General features: G+C 45.3%; 1 protein-coding gene across 5 annotated transcripts in view; it reads right to left on the reverse strand.

Annotated features, from left to right (window-relative positions):
• The window catches only part of arap3 (ArfGAP with RhoGAP domain, ankyrin repeat and PH domain 3), a 482966-nt gene that overhangs the window by 292317 nt on the left and 173362 nt on the right, over positions 1 to 17287 (reverse strand). For all 5 annotated transcript variants that reach the window (XM_078231730.1, XM_078231729.1, XM_078231727.1 and 2 more), the window contains exons 7-8: positions 15917 to 16023; positions 7438 to 7637 (exon numbers count right to left, since the gene is read on the reverse strand). In XM_078231730.1, the coding sequence (XP_078087856.1) occupies positions 7438 to 7637; positions 15917 to 16023 (307 nt within the window). The remainder of the gene's footprint in view (positions 1 to 7437; positions 7638 to 15916; positions 16024 to 17287) is intronic.

The raw sequence follows: 17287 nt of genomic DNA on the forward strand, positions 1-17287 counted from the left end.
GGCCTCGCAGTATCCTGTAAGTTTCAATAAGATCCCCCTCATCCTTCTAAACTCCAATGAGTACAAACCCAGAGTCCTCAACTACTCCTCATACGACAAGCTCTTCATTGCAAGAATCATTCTTGTGAACCTACTCTGGACCCTTTCCAAGGCCAGCACATCCTTCCTTAGATACGGGGCCCAAAACTGCTCACAATACTCCAAATGGGGTCTGACCAGAGCCTTATACAGCCCCAGAAGTACATCCCTGCTCTTGTATTCTAGCCCTCTCGACATGAATGCTAACATTGCATTTGCCTTCCTAACTGCCGACTGAACCTGCATGTTAACCTTCAGAGAATCTTGAACAATGACTCCCAAGTTCCTTTGTGTTTCTGATTTCCGAGGCATTTTCCCATTTAGTCAATAGCCTATGCCTCCATTCCTCCTTCCAAAGTGCATAACCTCACACTTTTCCACATTGTATTCCATCTGCCACTCTTTGTCCACTCTCCTAACCTGTCCAAGTCCTTCTGCAGCTCCCTTGCTTCCTCAATACTACCTGTCCCTCTACATATCTTTGTATCATCTGCAAACTTAACAGTGCCTACAGTTCCTTCTTCGAAATCGTTCCCGTATATTTGGAAAAGTTGTGGTGACAGCACCGACCCCTGAGGCGCACCACTAGTCACTGGCTGCCATCCTGAAAAAGACGCCTTGATCTCCAATTGCAACGGGATCTTGATCAATTGGGCCAGTGGGCTGATGAATGGCAGATGGAGTTTAATTTAGAGAAATGCGAGGTGATGCATTTTGGTAGACTGAACCAGGGCAGGACTTACTCAGTTAATGGTAGGGCGTTGGGGAGAGTTACAGAACAAAGAGATCTAGGGGTACATGTTCATAGCTGCTTGAAAGTGGAGTCACAGGCGGACAGAGTGGTGAAGAAGGCATTCAGCATGCTTGGTTTCATCGGTCAGAACATTGAATACAGGAGTTGGGACGTCTTGTTGAAGTTGTACAAGACATTGGTAAGGCCACACTTGGATACTGTGTGCAATTCTGGTCACCCTATTATAGAAAGGATATTATTAAACATAGAAACATAGAACATAGAAAAACTACAGCATAAACAGGCCCGTCGGCCCACAAGTTGTGCTGAACACATCCCTACCTTCTAGACCTACCTATAACCCTCCATCCTATTAAGTCCCATGTACTCATCCAGGAGTCTCTTAAAAGACCCTATTGAGTTTGCCTCCACCACCACTGACGGCAGCCGATTCCACTCGCCCACCACCCTCTGTGAGAAAAACTTACCTCGAACATCTCCCCTGTACCTACCCCCCAGCACCTTAAACCTGTGTCCGCTCGTGGCAGACATTTCCACCCTGGGAAAAGGCCTCTGAGAGTCCACCCGATCTATGCCTCTCAACATCTTATACACCTCTATTAGGTCTCCTCTCATCCTTCGTCTCTCCAAGGAGGAAAGACCGAGCTCCCTCAGCCTATCCTCATAAGGCATGCCACTCAATCCAGGCAACATCCTTGTAAATCTCCTCTGTACCCTTTCAATCTTTTCCACATCCTTCCTATAGTGAGGCGACTAGAACTGAGCACAGTACTCCAAGTGGGGTCTGACGAGGGTCTTATATAGCTGCATCATTATCCCCGGACTCCTAAACTCAATCCCTCGATTGATAAAGACCAGCACACCATACGCCTTCTTAACCACCTCCTCCACCTGCGGGGCCGATTTTAGAGTCCTATGGACCCGGACCCCAAGGTCCTTCTGATCCTCTACAGTACTAAGAGTCTTTCCCTTTATATTGTACTCCTTCATCCCATTTGACCTGCCAAAATGGACCACTACGCATTTATCTGGGTTGAAGTCCATCTGCCACTTGTCCGCCCAGTCTTGCATCCTATCTATGTCCCTCTGTAACTTCTGACATCCCTCCAGACAATCCACAACCCCACCAACCTTCGTGTCATCGGCAAACTTACCAACCCATCCCTCCACTTCCTCATCCATTTATGAAAATGACAAACAGCAAGGGTCCCAGAACAGATCCCTGGGGCACACCACTGGTGACCGATCTTCATTTAGAAAAAGACCCATCTGTACCCACTCTCTGCCTCCTTTGGGCAAGCCAGTTCTGGATCCACCGGGCAGCAGCCCCTTGGATCCCATGCCCTCTCACTTTTTCTAGAAGCCTTGCATGGGAGACCTTATCGAACGCCTTGCTAAAATCCATATAAACCACATCTACCGCCTTCCCTTCGTCAATGTGTTCAGTCACATTTGCGAAGAACTCCACCAGGCTCGTAAGGCATGATCTGCCTTTGACAAATCCATGCTGAGTATTCTTGAGCATACAACCTCTCTAAATGCTCATATATCCTGTCCCTCAGGATCTTCTCCATCAGTTTACCACCCACTGAATTTAGACTCACCGGTCGATAATTACCTGGGCTATCTCTATACCCCTTCTTGAAAATAGGAACCACGAGAAAGAGTGCAGAAAAGATTTACTAGGATGCTACTGGGACTTGATGGATTGAGTTATAAGGAGAGGCTGAATGGACTGGGACTTTTTCCTCTGGAGCGTAGGAGGCTGAGGGGTGACCTTATAGAGGTTTATCAAATAACGAAGGGCATAGACAAGGTAGATAGTCAATACCTTTTCCCAAAGGTAGGGGAATCTAAAACTAGAGGGCATAGGTTTAAGGTGAGAGGGGAGAGATACAAAAGTGTCCAGAGGGGCAATTTGTTCAAACAGAGGGTGGCGACTGTCTGGAACAAGCTGCCAGAGGTAGTAGTAGAGGCGGGTACAATTTTATCTTTTAAAAAGCATTTAGATAGTTACATGGGTACAATGGGTATAGAGGCATATGGGCCAAATGCGGGCAATTGGGATTAGCTTAGGGGTTTTAAAAAAAAGGGTGGCATGGACAAGTTGGGCCGAAGGGCCTGTTTCCATGCTGTAAACCTCTGTGACTCTGTCCCCAATCTCTGCCTTTTGCACATCAGCCAATCCTCTATCCATTCCAGGATCTTATCATTAACACCATGGGCTCTTAATGCAGCAACTTGTCAAAGGCCTTTTGGAAATCTAAATAAATCACAACCACTGGTTCTCCTTTATCCAGCTTCCTCGTAATCTCCTCAAAGAACTCTAACAGATTTGTCAGACATGACCTCCCCTTGACGAAGCCGTGCTGACCCAGTCCTATTTTATCATGCACTCCCAAGTACTCTGTACATCTTTAATAATGGACTCTAAAATCTTGCCAATGACCGAAGTCAGGCTAACCGGCCTATAGAACCATAGAACCATAGAAAATTACAACTCAGAAACAGGCCTTTTGGCCCTTCTTGTCTGTGCCGAACCATTTTATGCCTAGTCCCACTGACCTGCACTTGGACCATATCCCTCCACACCCCTCTCATCCATGAACCCGTCCAAGTTTTTCTTAAATGTTAAAAGTGACCCCGCATTTACCACTTTATCTGGCAGCTCAATCCACACTCCCACCACTCTCTGCGTGAAGAAGCCCCCCCTAATATTCCCTTTAAACTTTTCTCCTTTCACCCTTAACCCATGCCCTCTGGTTTTTTTCTCCCCTAGCCTCAGCGGAAAAAGCCTGCTTGCATTCACTCTATCTATACCCATCAAAATCTTATACACCTCCATCAAATCTCCCCTCAATCTTCTACGCTCCAGGGAATAAAGTCCCAACCTATTCAATCTCTCTCTGTAACTCAGCTTCTCAAGTCCCGGCAACATCCTTGTGAACCTTCTCTGCACTCTTTCAATCTTATTTACATCCTTCCTGTAACTAGGTGACCAAAACTGTACACAATACTCCAAATTCGGCCTCACCAATGCCTTATATAACCTTACCATAACACTCCAACGTTTATACTCGATACTCCGATTTATAAAGGCCAATGTACCGAAGGCACTCTTTACGACCCTATCCACCTGTGACGTCACTTCTAGGGAATTCTCTACCTGTATTCCCAGATCCCTCTGTTCAACTGCACTCTTCAGAGTCCTACCATTTACCCTGTACGTTCTTCTTTGGTTTGTCCTTCCAAAGTGCAATATCTCACACTTGTCTGCGTTAAATTCCATTTGCCATTTTTCAGCCCATTTTTCTAGTTGGTCCAAATCCCTCTGCAAGCTTTGAAAACCTTCCTCACTGTCCACTACACCTCCAATCTTTGTATCATCAGCAAACTTGCTGATCCAATTGACCACATTATCATCCAGATCATTGATATAGATGACTAATATAATTTCCCATCTGCTGCCTCCCTATCTTCTTAAACAGCGGTGTTACTTAGATACTTTCCAGTCCTCTGGGCCCTCCCTGCCTCCAGTGATTCCTGAAAGATCACCACCAATGCCTCCACAATTTCCTCAGCTATCTCTTTTCGAACCCTGGGGTGTCGACCATCCGGTCCAGGCGACATATCCACCTTCAGACCTTTCAGTTTTCCCAGAAGCTTCTCCTTAGTGATGGCCACTACACTCACCTGTGCCCCCTGACTCTCCTGGAGCTCTGATATCCCACTAGTGTCTTCCACCGTGAAGACTGATGCAAAGTAACTATTCAGTTCCTCTGCCATTACTTTGTTTCCTATTATTACTTCTCCAGCCTCATTTTCCAGTGGTCCAATGGCTATTTGTGCCTCTCGCTTACCTTTTATATATTGAAAAAAACTCTTCCTATCTTCTTTTATATTACTAGCTAGCTTACACTCATATTTCATCTTCTCCCCCCTTATTGCTTTTTAGTTGTCCTCTGCTCGCTTTTAAAGGCTCCCCAATCCTCTGGCTTTCCACTAATCCTCGACACTTTATATGCTTTTTTCTTTTGCTTTTATGCTGTCCTTGACTTCCCTCGTCAGCCATGGATGCCTCGTCCTCCCCTTGGCATGTTTCCTCCTCCTTGCGATGAATTTCTGTTGTGCCTCCTGAATAACCCCCAAAAACTCCTGCCTTTGCTGTTCCACTATCTTCCCTGTGAGGCTCCCTTTCCAATCAACTCCAGCTCCTCTCACATATCTTTGTAGTTACCTTAATTTAATTGTAACACCATTATATCTGATTCCAGCTTCTCCCTCCCAAACTGCAGGGTAAATTCTATCATATTGTGGTCACTGTTCCCTAAGGGTTCCTTCACCTTAAGTTCCCTAATCAAGTCTGCCTCATTACACATCATCAAATCCAGAATTGTCTGTTTCCTAGTAGGCTCTGTCACAAGCTGCTCCAAAAAACCATCTTGTGGAGATGCCGGTGTTAGACTTGGGTGGGCACAGTAAGAAGTCTCACAGCAGCAGCTTAAAGTCCAACAGATTTATTTTGTCGCACAAGCTTTCGTAACGCTGCTCCTTCATCAGGTGAGTGAAGATTTGTGTTCACAAATAGGGGACATATAGGCACAGACTCAATTTACAAGATAATGGTTGGAATGCGAGCCTTAACAGGTAATCAGGTCTTTACAGGTACAGATAATGCAAGTGGAGAGAGGATTAAGCACCGGTTTCAGAGGTGTAAATTGTCTCAAGCCAGGATAGTTCGTGAGATTTTGCAAGCCCAGGCATGTCGTGGGGGTTACAGATAGTGTGACATGAATCCAAGATCCCGGTTGAGGCCGTCCTCATGTGTGCGGAACTTGGCTATCAGTTTCTGCTCAGCGACTCTGCGCTGTCGTGTGTCGTGAAGGCCGCCTTGGAGAATGCTTACCCGAAGATCAGAGGCCGAATGCCCGTGACTGCTGAAGTGTTCCCCGACAGGAAGAGAACACTCCTGCCTGGTGATTGTCCAGCGGTGTCCATTCATCCGCAATCGTAGCGTCTGTACGGTCTCGCCAATGTACCATGCCTCGGGACACCCTTTCTTGCAACATATCAGGTAGCCTTATCTATCTTCCTGTCGGGGAACACTTCAGCAGTCAAGGGCATTCGGCCTCTGATCTTCGGGTAAGCGTTCTCCAAGGCAGCCTTCATGGCACACGACAATTGCCGAGCAGAAACTGATAGCCAGGTTCCACAACATGAGGACAGTCTCAACCGGGATCTTGGGTTCATGTCACATTATCTGTAACCCCCACAACATGCCTGGGCTTGCAAAATCTCACGAACTGCCGTGGCTTGAGACAATTTATACCTCTTTAGCCTGTGCTTAGCTCTCTCTCCGCTCACATTATCTGTACCTGTAAAGACCTGATTACCTGTTAAGACTCACATTCCAACCATTATCTTGTAAATTGAGTCTGTGTCTATATATGCCCTGTTTGTGTACCCAACTCTTCACTCACCTGATGAAGGTGCAGTGCTCCAAAAGCTTGTGCTAATAAATAAACCTGGTGGACTTTAACCTGGTGTTGTGAAACTTCTTATTGTGCCAAAAAACCATCTCTTAGACATTCCACAAATTCCTTTTCTTGGGATCCACTACCTACCTGATTTTCCCAGTCCACCTGCATATTGAAGTCCCCCATGATTATTGTAATATTGCCTTTTTTATATGCCTTTTCTATCTCCCGATTTATTTTCTGCTCCATATCCTGACTACTGCCAGGGGGCCTGTCCATAACTCCCATCAGGGTCTTTTTAAGTTTGCGATTCCTCAACTCTACCCACAGAGAAAGTATGTCTTCTGGTCCTATAATCACTTCTTGCTATCGATTTAACTTCATTTCTTACCAACAAGGCAACCCCGCCCCCTTTGCCCATCTGTCTGTCCTTCCGATAGGACACATATCCTTAGATATTTAGATCCCAGCACTGTTCTCCTTGCAGCCACATCTCTGTGATGCCCACAACATCGTACCGGCCAATTTCAATGTGCGCAACAAGCTCATTTACCTTGTTCCGTATACTGCGCGCATTTAGGTCCAACACCCTCAGTCCTGCATTGACCACCTCCCGTCTCATACTTGTCACCTTTTTTGCTCTGCCTGAGGTTAGATTCCTGCCACCTTCTATACTCTCTGTTCTTTGACGTGGTCTGGAAACTTTACTAACCTCTCCTGAGCCCTCAGCTCCATTAACCTACACTTCTACCCTCTCCTTTAACTTTGATTTTCTAATTCTCCATACAACTGAACCCTCCCCCCCCCCCCCACTATTTAGTTTAAAGTCCTATCTACAGCCTTAGTTATACGATTCGCCAGGACTCTGGTCCCAGCACGATTCAGATGAAGACCATCCCATCGGAACAGGTTCCCTCTGCCCCAATACTGGTGCCAATGCCCCATGAATTCAGACCCATTCCTCCCACACCAATCTTTGAGCCACGCATTTACCCCCTTAATCTTATTGACCCTGTGCCAATTTGCTCATGGCTCAGGTAGTAATCCAGAGATTATTACCTTTTTGGTTCTGCTTTTTCATTTAGCTCCTAGCTGTTGTCTACATCCAAAGAGAAAATGGAAAATTACCTGCACATCTCTTACAGATAACAACGCAAAGATTAATGGATGCCCAATCAGGATTCAGTGCTTTGCAGTCTGCACATATTTTGTTGGATTTGTTCGACCAGATCTTCTCAGCCACCTCATAATCGGAAAGAGTTTCAGCAATCGAGTCCTGAACTGCCTCAATCCACTCTTTCTTCTCTCGTTCAGATTCCGCTGTGAAACTGCAACATTGAAAAGCATGACACATTACAGAACCTATTTACCAGCTCACTTCAACCTGTCTTTATCAATTTGGAGTAGATTTAGTTTGATTTTGATTTCAATATGTATATTAACTGAGCCAGACAAGATAACTAAAGAGTTCAGATCCTTCCAGAGATACTATTGGCTGGGCGAGTGGATGATCCTTTTAGCATTATTCTATTTAAAAACCAAGGTAAATAGGGGTCAAAGTGCATTCAGACAATGTGAAAGTCATCATAGATACAGATTCCATCCATATACATGGTGGCGGGATGGTGCTGGAGGGACGGTGCTGGAGGGACGGTGCTGTAGCATCATTGACTATTGATGCAAAGACTCAAGCTAATGCTCTGGTGGCGTGGATTCAAAACCCAACATGGCAGGAGTAGAATTTAATTGTAATTGGTTGCCCCGAGTTGGTGGTGGATGCAGAGACCCTAAACTCTGTTAATATGTCACTGGATCTGCACCTTAAGTTCTGTCAGGTATAGGGCTATGGGCAGGGTGCAGAAGGTGGGACTAGAAAGGGCACCTTGGTGTCCTTGGGCTGGCATGGACAAGATGGGCTTAATTACCTCCTTCTGTGCTGTAATTTTTCTCCGGATCTAAATAGAGTGGACAAGGGACCAGTGGATGTGCTGTACTTAGATTGCCAGAAGGTATTTGATAAAGTGGAAAATAGAGACATAGAAACACAGAAACTAGAATCAGGAGTAGGCCATTCGGCCCTTCGTGCCTGCTCCACCATTCATTTTGATCATGGCTGATCATCGAATTCAATATCCTGATTCTCCCCTTTCTCCCATATCTCTTGATCCCTTTAGCCCCAAGGGCTATATCTAATTTCTTCTTGAAATCACACAACGGTTTGGCCTCAACTACTTTCTGTGGGAGTGAATTCCACACATTCACCATCCTCTGGGTGAAGAAATTTCTCCTGACCTCAGTTCTAAAAGGTTTACCCCTTATCCTCAAACTATGACCCCTAGTTCTGGACTCCCCCACCATTGGGAACATTCTTTCTGAATCTACCCCATCTAACCCTGTTAGAATTTTAAAAGTTTCTATGAGTTCCCCTCTCACTCTTCTAAACTCTAGTGAACATAATCTTAAACTATTTAGTCTCTCCTCATATGACAGACATGCCATCCCAGGAATCAGCCTGGTAAACCTTTGCTGTACCCCTTCTACAGCAAGGACATCCTTCCTCAGATAAGGACACCAAAACTGCACACAATACTCCAGGTGTGGCCTCACCAATGCCCTATACAATTGCAGTAAAACATCCCTATCCCTGTACTCAAATCCTCTCACTATGAAGGCCAACATACCATTTGCCTTCTTTACTGCCTGCTGTACCTGCACACTTACTTTCAGCGACTGATGCACGAGGACTCCAAGGTCTCGCTGAGTATCCATCTCTCTCAATTTACACCCATTCAAGTAATAATCTGTCTACCTATTATTGCTACCAAAGTAGATAACCTCACATTTATCCATATTATGCTGCGTCTGCCATGCAGATGCCCACACACTCAGCCTGTCCAAATCACACTGGGGCATCTCTACATCCTCCTCACAGCTTACCTTCCCACCCAACTTTGTATCATCTACACATTTGGAGTTAATACATTCAGTTCCCTCTTCCAAATCATTAATATATAAGAACATAAGAACATAAGAAATAGGAGCAGGAGTAGGCCATCTAGCCCCTCGAGCCTGCCCCGCCATTCAATAAGATCATGGCTGACCTGACGTGGATCAGTACCACTTACCCGCCTGATCCCCATAACCCTTAATTCCCTTACCGATCAGGAATCCATCCAACCGCGCTTTAAACATATTCAGCGAGGTAGCCTCCACCACCTCAGTGGGCAGGGAATTCCAGAGATTCACCACCCTCTGGGAGAAGAAGTTCCTCCTCAACTCTGTCTTAAACCGACCCCCCTTTATTTTGAGGCTGTGTTCATATATAATATGAACAGTTGGGATCCTAGTACAGATCCCTGTAGTACCCCACGAGTCACTGACTGCCAATCAGAAAAAGACCCATTTATGTCAATTCTTTGCTTTTTTTTTTCTCTCGGGCCCCTAGCCCTATAAATTGGTGCAGAGGAGATACCCGATCCTCTACACTGGTAGAGGATCCCACCCTTCCATCCTCCTCTAACCTAATTATAAGTGTGGGGAAGTTTTTTGTTTTCTTTTTTTCTTGCTGGTAATGGCTTCAGGGATGGCAGTTCAGGCAGTATGCTGCATCTCCTGTGGGATGTATGTGGTGAGGAAATCCAGTAGTGTTTCAGGAGATTTTAGTTGTAAGAAGTGCATTAGATTGCAGCTTCTGGAGGAGCGTGTAAAGGAGCTGGAGGGGGAGGTAGAGGAACTCCGCATAATTCGGGAGGCGGAGGTGGAAGTTGATAGGAGTTATAGAGAAATAGTAACTCCTAGAAATGAGGCTTGGGTCAATGCCAGGAGGAGGGGTAAGAAGCAATCGGGAAGACAATCCCCTGGGGCGGTTCCCCTCCATAATAGGTTTTCGGTGCTGGAGGCTACAGTTGAGGAGGAATCAACTGAGCATAGAGAGCAGATCTCTGGGGGTGAGCCGAGTGAGAAAGCTCAGGTGGTTAGGGGCTGTAAAAGACTGGGCCTTGTGATTGGGGACTCCACAATTAAGGGGACAGATAGGAGGGTCGGAACTAAAGGTAGGGACTCAGGGTTGGTGTGTTGCCTACCAGGGGCTGGGGTCCGGGATGTGTCTGACAGGGTATTCAGGACTCTTAGGGGGGAGGGAGATAAACCACAAGTTATTGTACATGTGGGGACACACGACATAGGGAGGATAGGGGAAGGGGATATTAGGCAGGGATTTATGGAGTTGGGGTGGAAACTAAAGGCCAAGACTGACAGAGTGGTTATCTCTGGACTCTTGCCTGTACCACGGGATAGTTTAGAGAGGAATAGGGAGAGGGAAGGTTTGAATTCATGGCTGAGGGGATGGTGCAGGAGGGAGGGGTTCAGGTACTTAAGCAATTGGGGCTCGTACTGGGGAAGGTGTGACCTCTATGAGAAGGATGGTCTACACCTTAATCAGAAGGGGACTAATATCCTGGGGGGTAAATTTGCTAAGGCCATGCAGGGAGGTTTAAACTGATTCGGGGGGGGGGAGGGATCCTGAGTAGTGGGGCTGAAAGTGAGGGATGCATGGATGGGGACTGCAATGCACGGCATTGCAGAGGTGGGGTGGAGCAGGGTTTGAAATGTGTATACTTCAATGCCAGGAGTATTCGCAATAAAGTGGGTGAACTTGCAGCGTGGATCAGTACCTGGGACTTCGATGTTGTGGCTATTTCAGAGACATGGATAGAGCAGGGGCAGGAATGGATGCTGCAGGTCCCGGGGTTCAAATGTTTTAGTCGAAGTAGGGAAGGAGGTAGAAGAGGGGGAGGGGTAGCATTATTGGTCAGAGATTGTATCACAGTGTCAGAGAGGAGGTTTGATGAGGACTTATCTGTTGAGGTAGTATGGGCGGAGATTAGAAATAGGAGAGGAGAGGTCACCCTGTTGGGAGTCTTTTATAGACCTCCTAAAAGTTCTAGAGAGGTTGAGGTAAGGATTGCGGAGTCAATCCTGCTTAGGAGTGAAAGTAATAGGGCAATTGTTATGGGGGATTTTAACTTGACTAATATTGACTGGAATTGTTATAGCTCTAGCTCGTTAGAGGGGTCAGTTTTTGTTCAAAGCGTGCAGGAAGGTTTTTTGACTCAGTATGTAGACAGGCCAACTAGAGGTGAGGCTATATTGGATCTGGTGCTGGGAAATGAGCCAGACCAGGTGCTAGACTTGGAAGTTGGTGTGCATTTTGGTGATAGTGACCACAATTCGGTTACGTTCACCTTAGTGATGGAAAGGGATAGGCATGAACCTCGGGCCAGTGGTTTTAGCTGGGGGAAGGGTAATTATGAGGCTATTAGGAGAGAATTAGGAAACATAGGTTGGACTAGGAGATTACAGGGACTGGGAACGTCCGACATGTGGAGTTTTTTCAAGGAGCAGCTACTGCGAGTCTGTGATAGGTATGTCCCTGTCAGGCAAGGAGGAATTGGTAGGGCTAGGGAACCGTGGTGCACCAAAAAAGTTTCTTTGTTGGTTAAAAAGAAAAAGGAGGCTTATGTTCGGATGAGACGTGAGCACTCGGGTAGTGCACTAGAAAGCTTTAGATTGGCTAAGAGGGAGTTGAAGAGCGAGCTTAGAAGGGCTAAAAGGGGACATGAGAAGACTTTGGCGGATAGGGTTAAAGAGAATCCTAAGGCGTTCTATAGGTATGTCAAGAACAGAAGGTTGGTTAGGGCAAGTTTAGGGCCAGTTATAGATGGCAGAGGGAAGTTATGTGTGGAACCGGAGGAGATTGGTGAAGCATTGAACCAATATTTCTCTTCGGTGTTCACGCAAGGGGACATGAATATAGCTGAGGAGGACACTGGGTTGCAAGGGAGTAGAATAGACAGTATTACAGTTGATAAGGAGGATGTGCAGGATATTCTGGAGGGTCTGAAAATAGATAAATCCCCTGGTCCGGATGGGATTTATCCAAGGATTCTCTGGGAGGCAAGAGAAGTGATTGCAGAGCCTCTGGCTCTGATCTTCAGGTCGTCGTTGGCCTCTGGTATAGTACCAGAAGATTGGAGGTTAGCGAATGTTGTCCCATTGTTTAAGAAGGGGAACAGAGACTTCCCCGGGAATTATAGACCGGTGAGTCTCACTTCTGTTGTCGGCAAGATGTTGGAAAAAATTATAAGGGATAGGATTTATAGTTATTTGGAGAGTAATGAATTGATAGGTGATAGTCAGCATGGTTTTGTGGCAGGTAGGTCGTGCCTTACTAACCTTATTGAGTTTTTTGAGAAAGTGACCAAGGAGGTGGATGGGGGCAAGGCAGTGGACGTGGTATATATGGATTTTAGTAAGGCGTTTGATAAGGTTCACCATGGTAGGCTTCTGCAGAAAATGCAGATGTATGGGATTGGGGGTGATCTAGGAAATTGGATCAGGAATTGGCTAGCGGATAGGAAACAGAGGGTGGTGGTTGATAGTAAATATTCATCATGGAGTGCGGTTACAAGTGGTGTACCTCAGGGATCTGTTTTGGGGCCACTGCTGTTTGTAATATTTATTAATGATCTGGATGAGGGTATAGTTGGGTGGATTAGCAAATTTGCTGATGACACCAAAGTCGGTGGTGTGGTAGACAGTGAGGAAGGGTGTCGTAGTTTGCAGGAAGACTTAGACAGGTTGCAAAGTTGGGCCGAGAGGTGGCGGATGGAGTTTAATGCGGAGAAGTGTGAGGTAATTCACTTTGGTAGGAATAACAGATGTGTTGAGTATAGGGCTAACGGGAGGACTTTGAATAGTGTGGAGGAGCAGAGGGATCTAGGTGTATGTGTGCATAGATCCCTGAAAGTTGGGAATCAAGTAGATAAGGTTGTTAAGAAGGCATATGGTGTCTTGGCGTTTATTGGTAGGGGGATTGAATTTAGGAGTCGTAGCGTTATGTTGCAACTGTACACAACTCTGGTGCGGCCGCACTTGGAGTACTGTGTGCAGTTCTGGTCCCCACATTACAGGAAGGATGTGGAGGCTTTGGAGAGGGTGCAGAGGAGGTTTACCAGGATGTTGCCTGGTATGGAGGGGAGATCCTATGAGGAGAGGCTGAGGGATTTGGGATTGTTTTCGCTGGAAAGGCGGCGGCTAAGAGGGGATCTTATTGAAACATATAAGATGATTAGAGGTTTAGATAGGGTGGATAGTGATAGCCTTTTTCCTCTGATGGAGAAATCCAGCACGAGGGGGCATGGCTTTAAATTGAGGGGGGGTAGTTATAGAACCGATGTCAGGGGTAGGTTCTTTACCCAGAGGGTGGTGAGGGATTGGAATGCCCTGCCAGCATCAGTAGTAAATGCGCCTAGTTTGGGGGCGTTTAAGAGATCCGTAGATAGGTTCATGGACGAAAAGAAATTGGTTTAGGTTGGAGGGTCACAGTTTTTTTTTAACTGGTCGGTGCAACATCGTGGGCCGAAGGGCCTGTTCTGCGCTGTAATGTTCTATGTTCTATGTTCTATGTCTGCTAACCAACTTTCTATCCATCTCAAGACATTACCTACAATCCCATGTGCTTTAACTTTACATAGTAGACCTTGTCGAAAGCTTTCTGAAAGTCTAAATAAACCACATCCACTGGTTCTCCTTGGTCAACTCTACTAGTTACATCCTCAAAGAATTTAAATAGATTTGTCAAGCATAATTTCCCTTTTGTAAATCCATGCTGACTTTGTCTGATTATACCACTGCCTTCCAAATGGCCTCAGTGCCATGCTGGCAGTGCCATGGTCCCAGGCTGGCAGTGCCCAAGGGGCGCTGCCCCCCTGCCCCCAACCACCTGGGGAGTCTCATTGGCGAGACATATGGTCCCATTCATGGGGACCATACGTGATCCTCACTGGTGAGGACCGTTTACCGGCGAGGCCACTAAGGCATGTGACCCCTGATGATGCTGAACTGGACAATTGTGTCCCAGGCTCACGAGTAATATTTAAATCCACATTGTCATGGATTTAAACATTGAGATCAACCTCGCATCATTCCCGGGTGCGAGGCTGATGTCGCCGGAAATCCTGGCCCAGTAAGATCGTAAGCGGCGAGAAATTGCACATGAACACAATTCTTCGCCTCTCGTGCGATCTTACTGGCTCACCCTGTCTATCGACCGCCAGGATGAGAAGGTAAGGCTGCCCCCAAGGAGGCTACAAAAATACATAGATAGGTTCAGTGAGTAGACAAAGATCTGGCAAATGGGGTATAATGTGGTAAATGGCAGTTTTCCATTTTGGTAGCAAGAAAAAAAGTATATTATTTAACCAGTGAGAGATTGCAGAGGTCTGAGTGGAGAAGGATCTGGGTGTCCTAGTGCATAAATCACAAAAGGCAAGTATGCAGATGCAGCAAGTTATTAGGAAAACTAATAGAATGTTATTGTTTATTGTGAGGGGAATTTAAATAGAAAAACAAGAAAGTTACGCTTCAGTAATCAGGGATCTAATGAGACCACATCTGGAGAATTGTGAACAGTATTGGTCTCCCTATTTACAGAAAGGTCAAAGATTCGTAGAGTCATAGAGACTTACAGCATGGAAACAGGCCCTTCGGCCCAACTTGTCCATGCCGCCCTTTTTATTTTAAACCCCGAAGCTAATCCCAATTGTCCGCATTTGGCCCATATCCCTCTACACCCATCTTACCCATGTAACTGTTTAAGTGCTTTTTAAAAGACAAAATTGTACCCGCCTCTACTACTGCCTCTGTCAGCTTGTTCCAGACACTCACCACCCTGTATGTGAAAAAACTGCCCCTCTGGACACTTTTGTATCTCTCCCCTTTAACCTATGCCCTTTAGTTTTAGACTCTCTTACCTTTGGGAGTTAATGTGCTGGAAGCAGTACAGTTCAGGTTTTCCAGATTAATACCTGGAATGGGCAGGTTGTTTTATGAGGACACATTGGGCAGGCCAGGCTTGTATTCACTGGAGTTTAGAAGAGTAAGAGGCAACTTCATTGAAACCTTTAAGATGCTGAGGGGTACGGACAGGGTGGATGTGGAGAGGATGTTTCCTCTTGTGGGAGAATCTGGAACCAGGAGTCACTGTTTAACAATAAGGGGTTGCCCATTTAAAACAGAGATGAGGTGGAATGTTTTCTCTCGGGGTAGTGAATCTCTGGAACTTTCTTCCTGCAAAGACAGCGGAAGCAGTGTCTTGGAATATAGTTAAGGCAGAGGTGGATAGATTCTTGGTAAGCAAGGAGGGTGAAAGATTATCGGGGTGGGCGGGATGCAGATTTGAGGTTACTATTAAATCAGCCTTGATCTTATTAAATGGTGAAGCAGGCTCGAGGCGCTGAATGACCTTCAGCCCCTGTTTGTATGTTCATTTGTTAAAATCTGTTAAAACCTGCAAACATATTCTAACGTGCATAATTACAATCATCCTCCAGTCTTTCTGCAAATTGTCCTCCAAAACATGCTTTATAATTTTTTTTACATTTTTTCCTTCTTTCTTTTTAATCTTTCTTCCCCTCATGTTTTTCTGTCGATGTCCACAATACTGAATTCAGAAGCTCAGCACATTAACTCGGTGGTGAGATGATGTGAGATCTTCACCTGTTAATGTGGAGAAACAGAAAAGAAAATAAGAAAGAAAATAACTTACCTGAAGGTTTTAAAAGGAGTGATTAATTCAAAGCTTTTACGATTGCCATCACGAATTGTGGCTCCCTCTACTTCAATCATTGTGATTCCAATACCAGTTTTAAAACTCTACCATAAAAAAACATATGCTATTACTGGTTTGCTTCACAATCAAATCTATTTAAGATTTGCTCTCACAACCCCCGCAGACATGAAGCTCTTGCAGGATGTTCTTGGAATTTTTTTAACTGTCCCTAAGTCATGAATAACGACAGAATTAATTCTTATTCTTATATTTGCTTATTGATATCAGAGGATGTTTTTTCATGAATGATCTGATTAGTTTAATCATAGGAAAGGAAGGATAGGTTAAAAAGGGAAAAGGAGGTGGGATACCACTGTTAGTAAGTACATTAGTCAGAGAGGATTTCAGATCAAAAAGACCAAGATGTAGGATCAGTTTGGGTGGAGCTAAGAAGCAACAATCATTGGTGGGAGTTATTTATAGGCCACCAAGCTGTATTGGTAACATTGGTCATAGTAAAAATCAGCAAGGAGAGTTGCATGGAATGTAGCAACATCGCAAAATGGGCATCAATAATTTACAAATAAATTGGAAAACCTAACTAGCTGTAATGACGTGTGGGAATTCCTGGAATGTGTGTGGGATGGATGCCTGGAATGTGTGTGGGCTGGATTCCTGGAATGTGTGTGGGATGAATTCCTGGAATGTGTGTGGGATGAATTCCTGGAGTGTGTGTGGGATGGATTTCTGGAGTGTGTGTGGGATGAATTCCTGGAATGTGTGTGGGATGAATTTCTGGAGTGTGTGTGGGATGGATTTCTGGAGTGTGTGTGGGATGAATTCCTGGAATGTGTGTGGGATGGATTTCTGGAGTGTGTGTGGGATGAATTTCTGGAGTGTGTGGGGGATGGATTCCTGGAGTGCGTATGAGATGGATTTCTGGAGCAGTTGAAGAACCAACTATGGATCAGCTATTTTAGATTCATTATTATTTATAATTAGCGACCCTTGCTTAAAGGAGCCTTCAGGAAATAGTGATCACAATGTTGTGGAATTTTACTTTAACTTTGAAAGTCACATAGTTCATTCTGAAACTAAGGTCTGAAATCTGAAAATGGAAACTATGATAGTATAAAGGAACAAGTTGGCTGTGGTGGATTGATAAAATGCATTAAAAAATTTGACAGTAGACAGGCAATGGTTGGTATTGAAACAAATATTACATAGTCTACAACAATTACAAATTCCTCCAAGACCCAACAGGAAAGGTGAATGAACTGTAGCTAACAGAATAAGTTAAAGTAAGCAAAATACTGCAGCTGCTGAAATCTGAAACAGGAATGGAGAATTCTGGAAGAACGCAGCAGG

Source organism: Mustelus asterias, chromosome 16 (assembly GCF_964213995.1).
Source record: "Mustelus asterias chromosome 16, sMusAst1.hap1.1, whole genome shotgun sequence".
Classification (NCBI taxonomy): domain Eukaryota; kingdom Metazoa; phylum Chordata; class Chondrichthyes; order Carcharhiniformes; family Triakidae; genus Mustelus; species Mustelus asterias.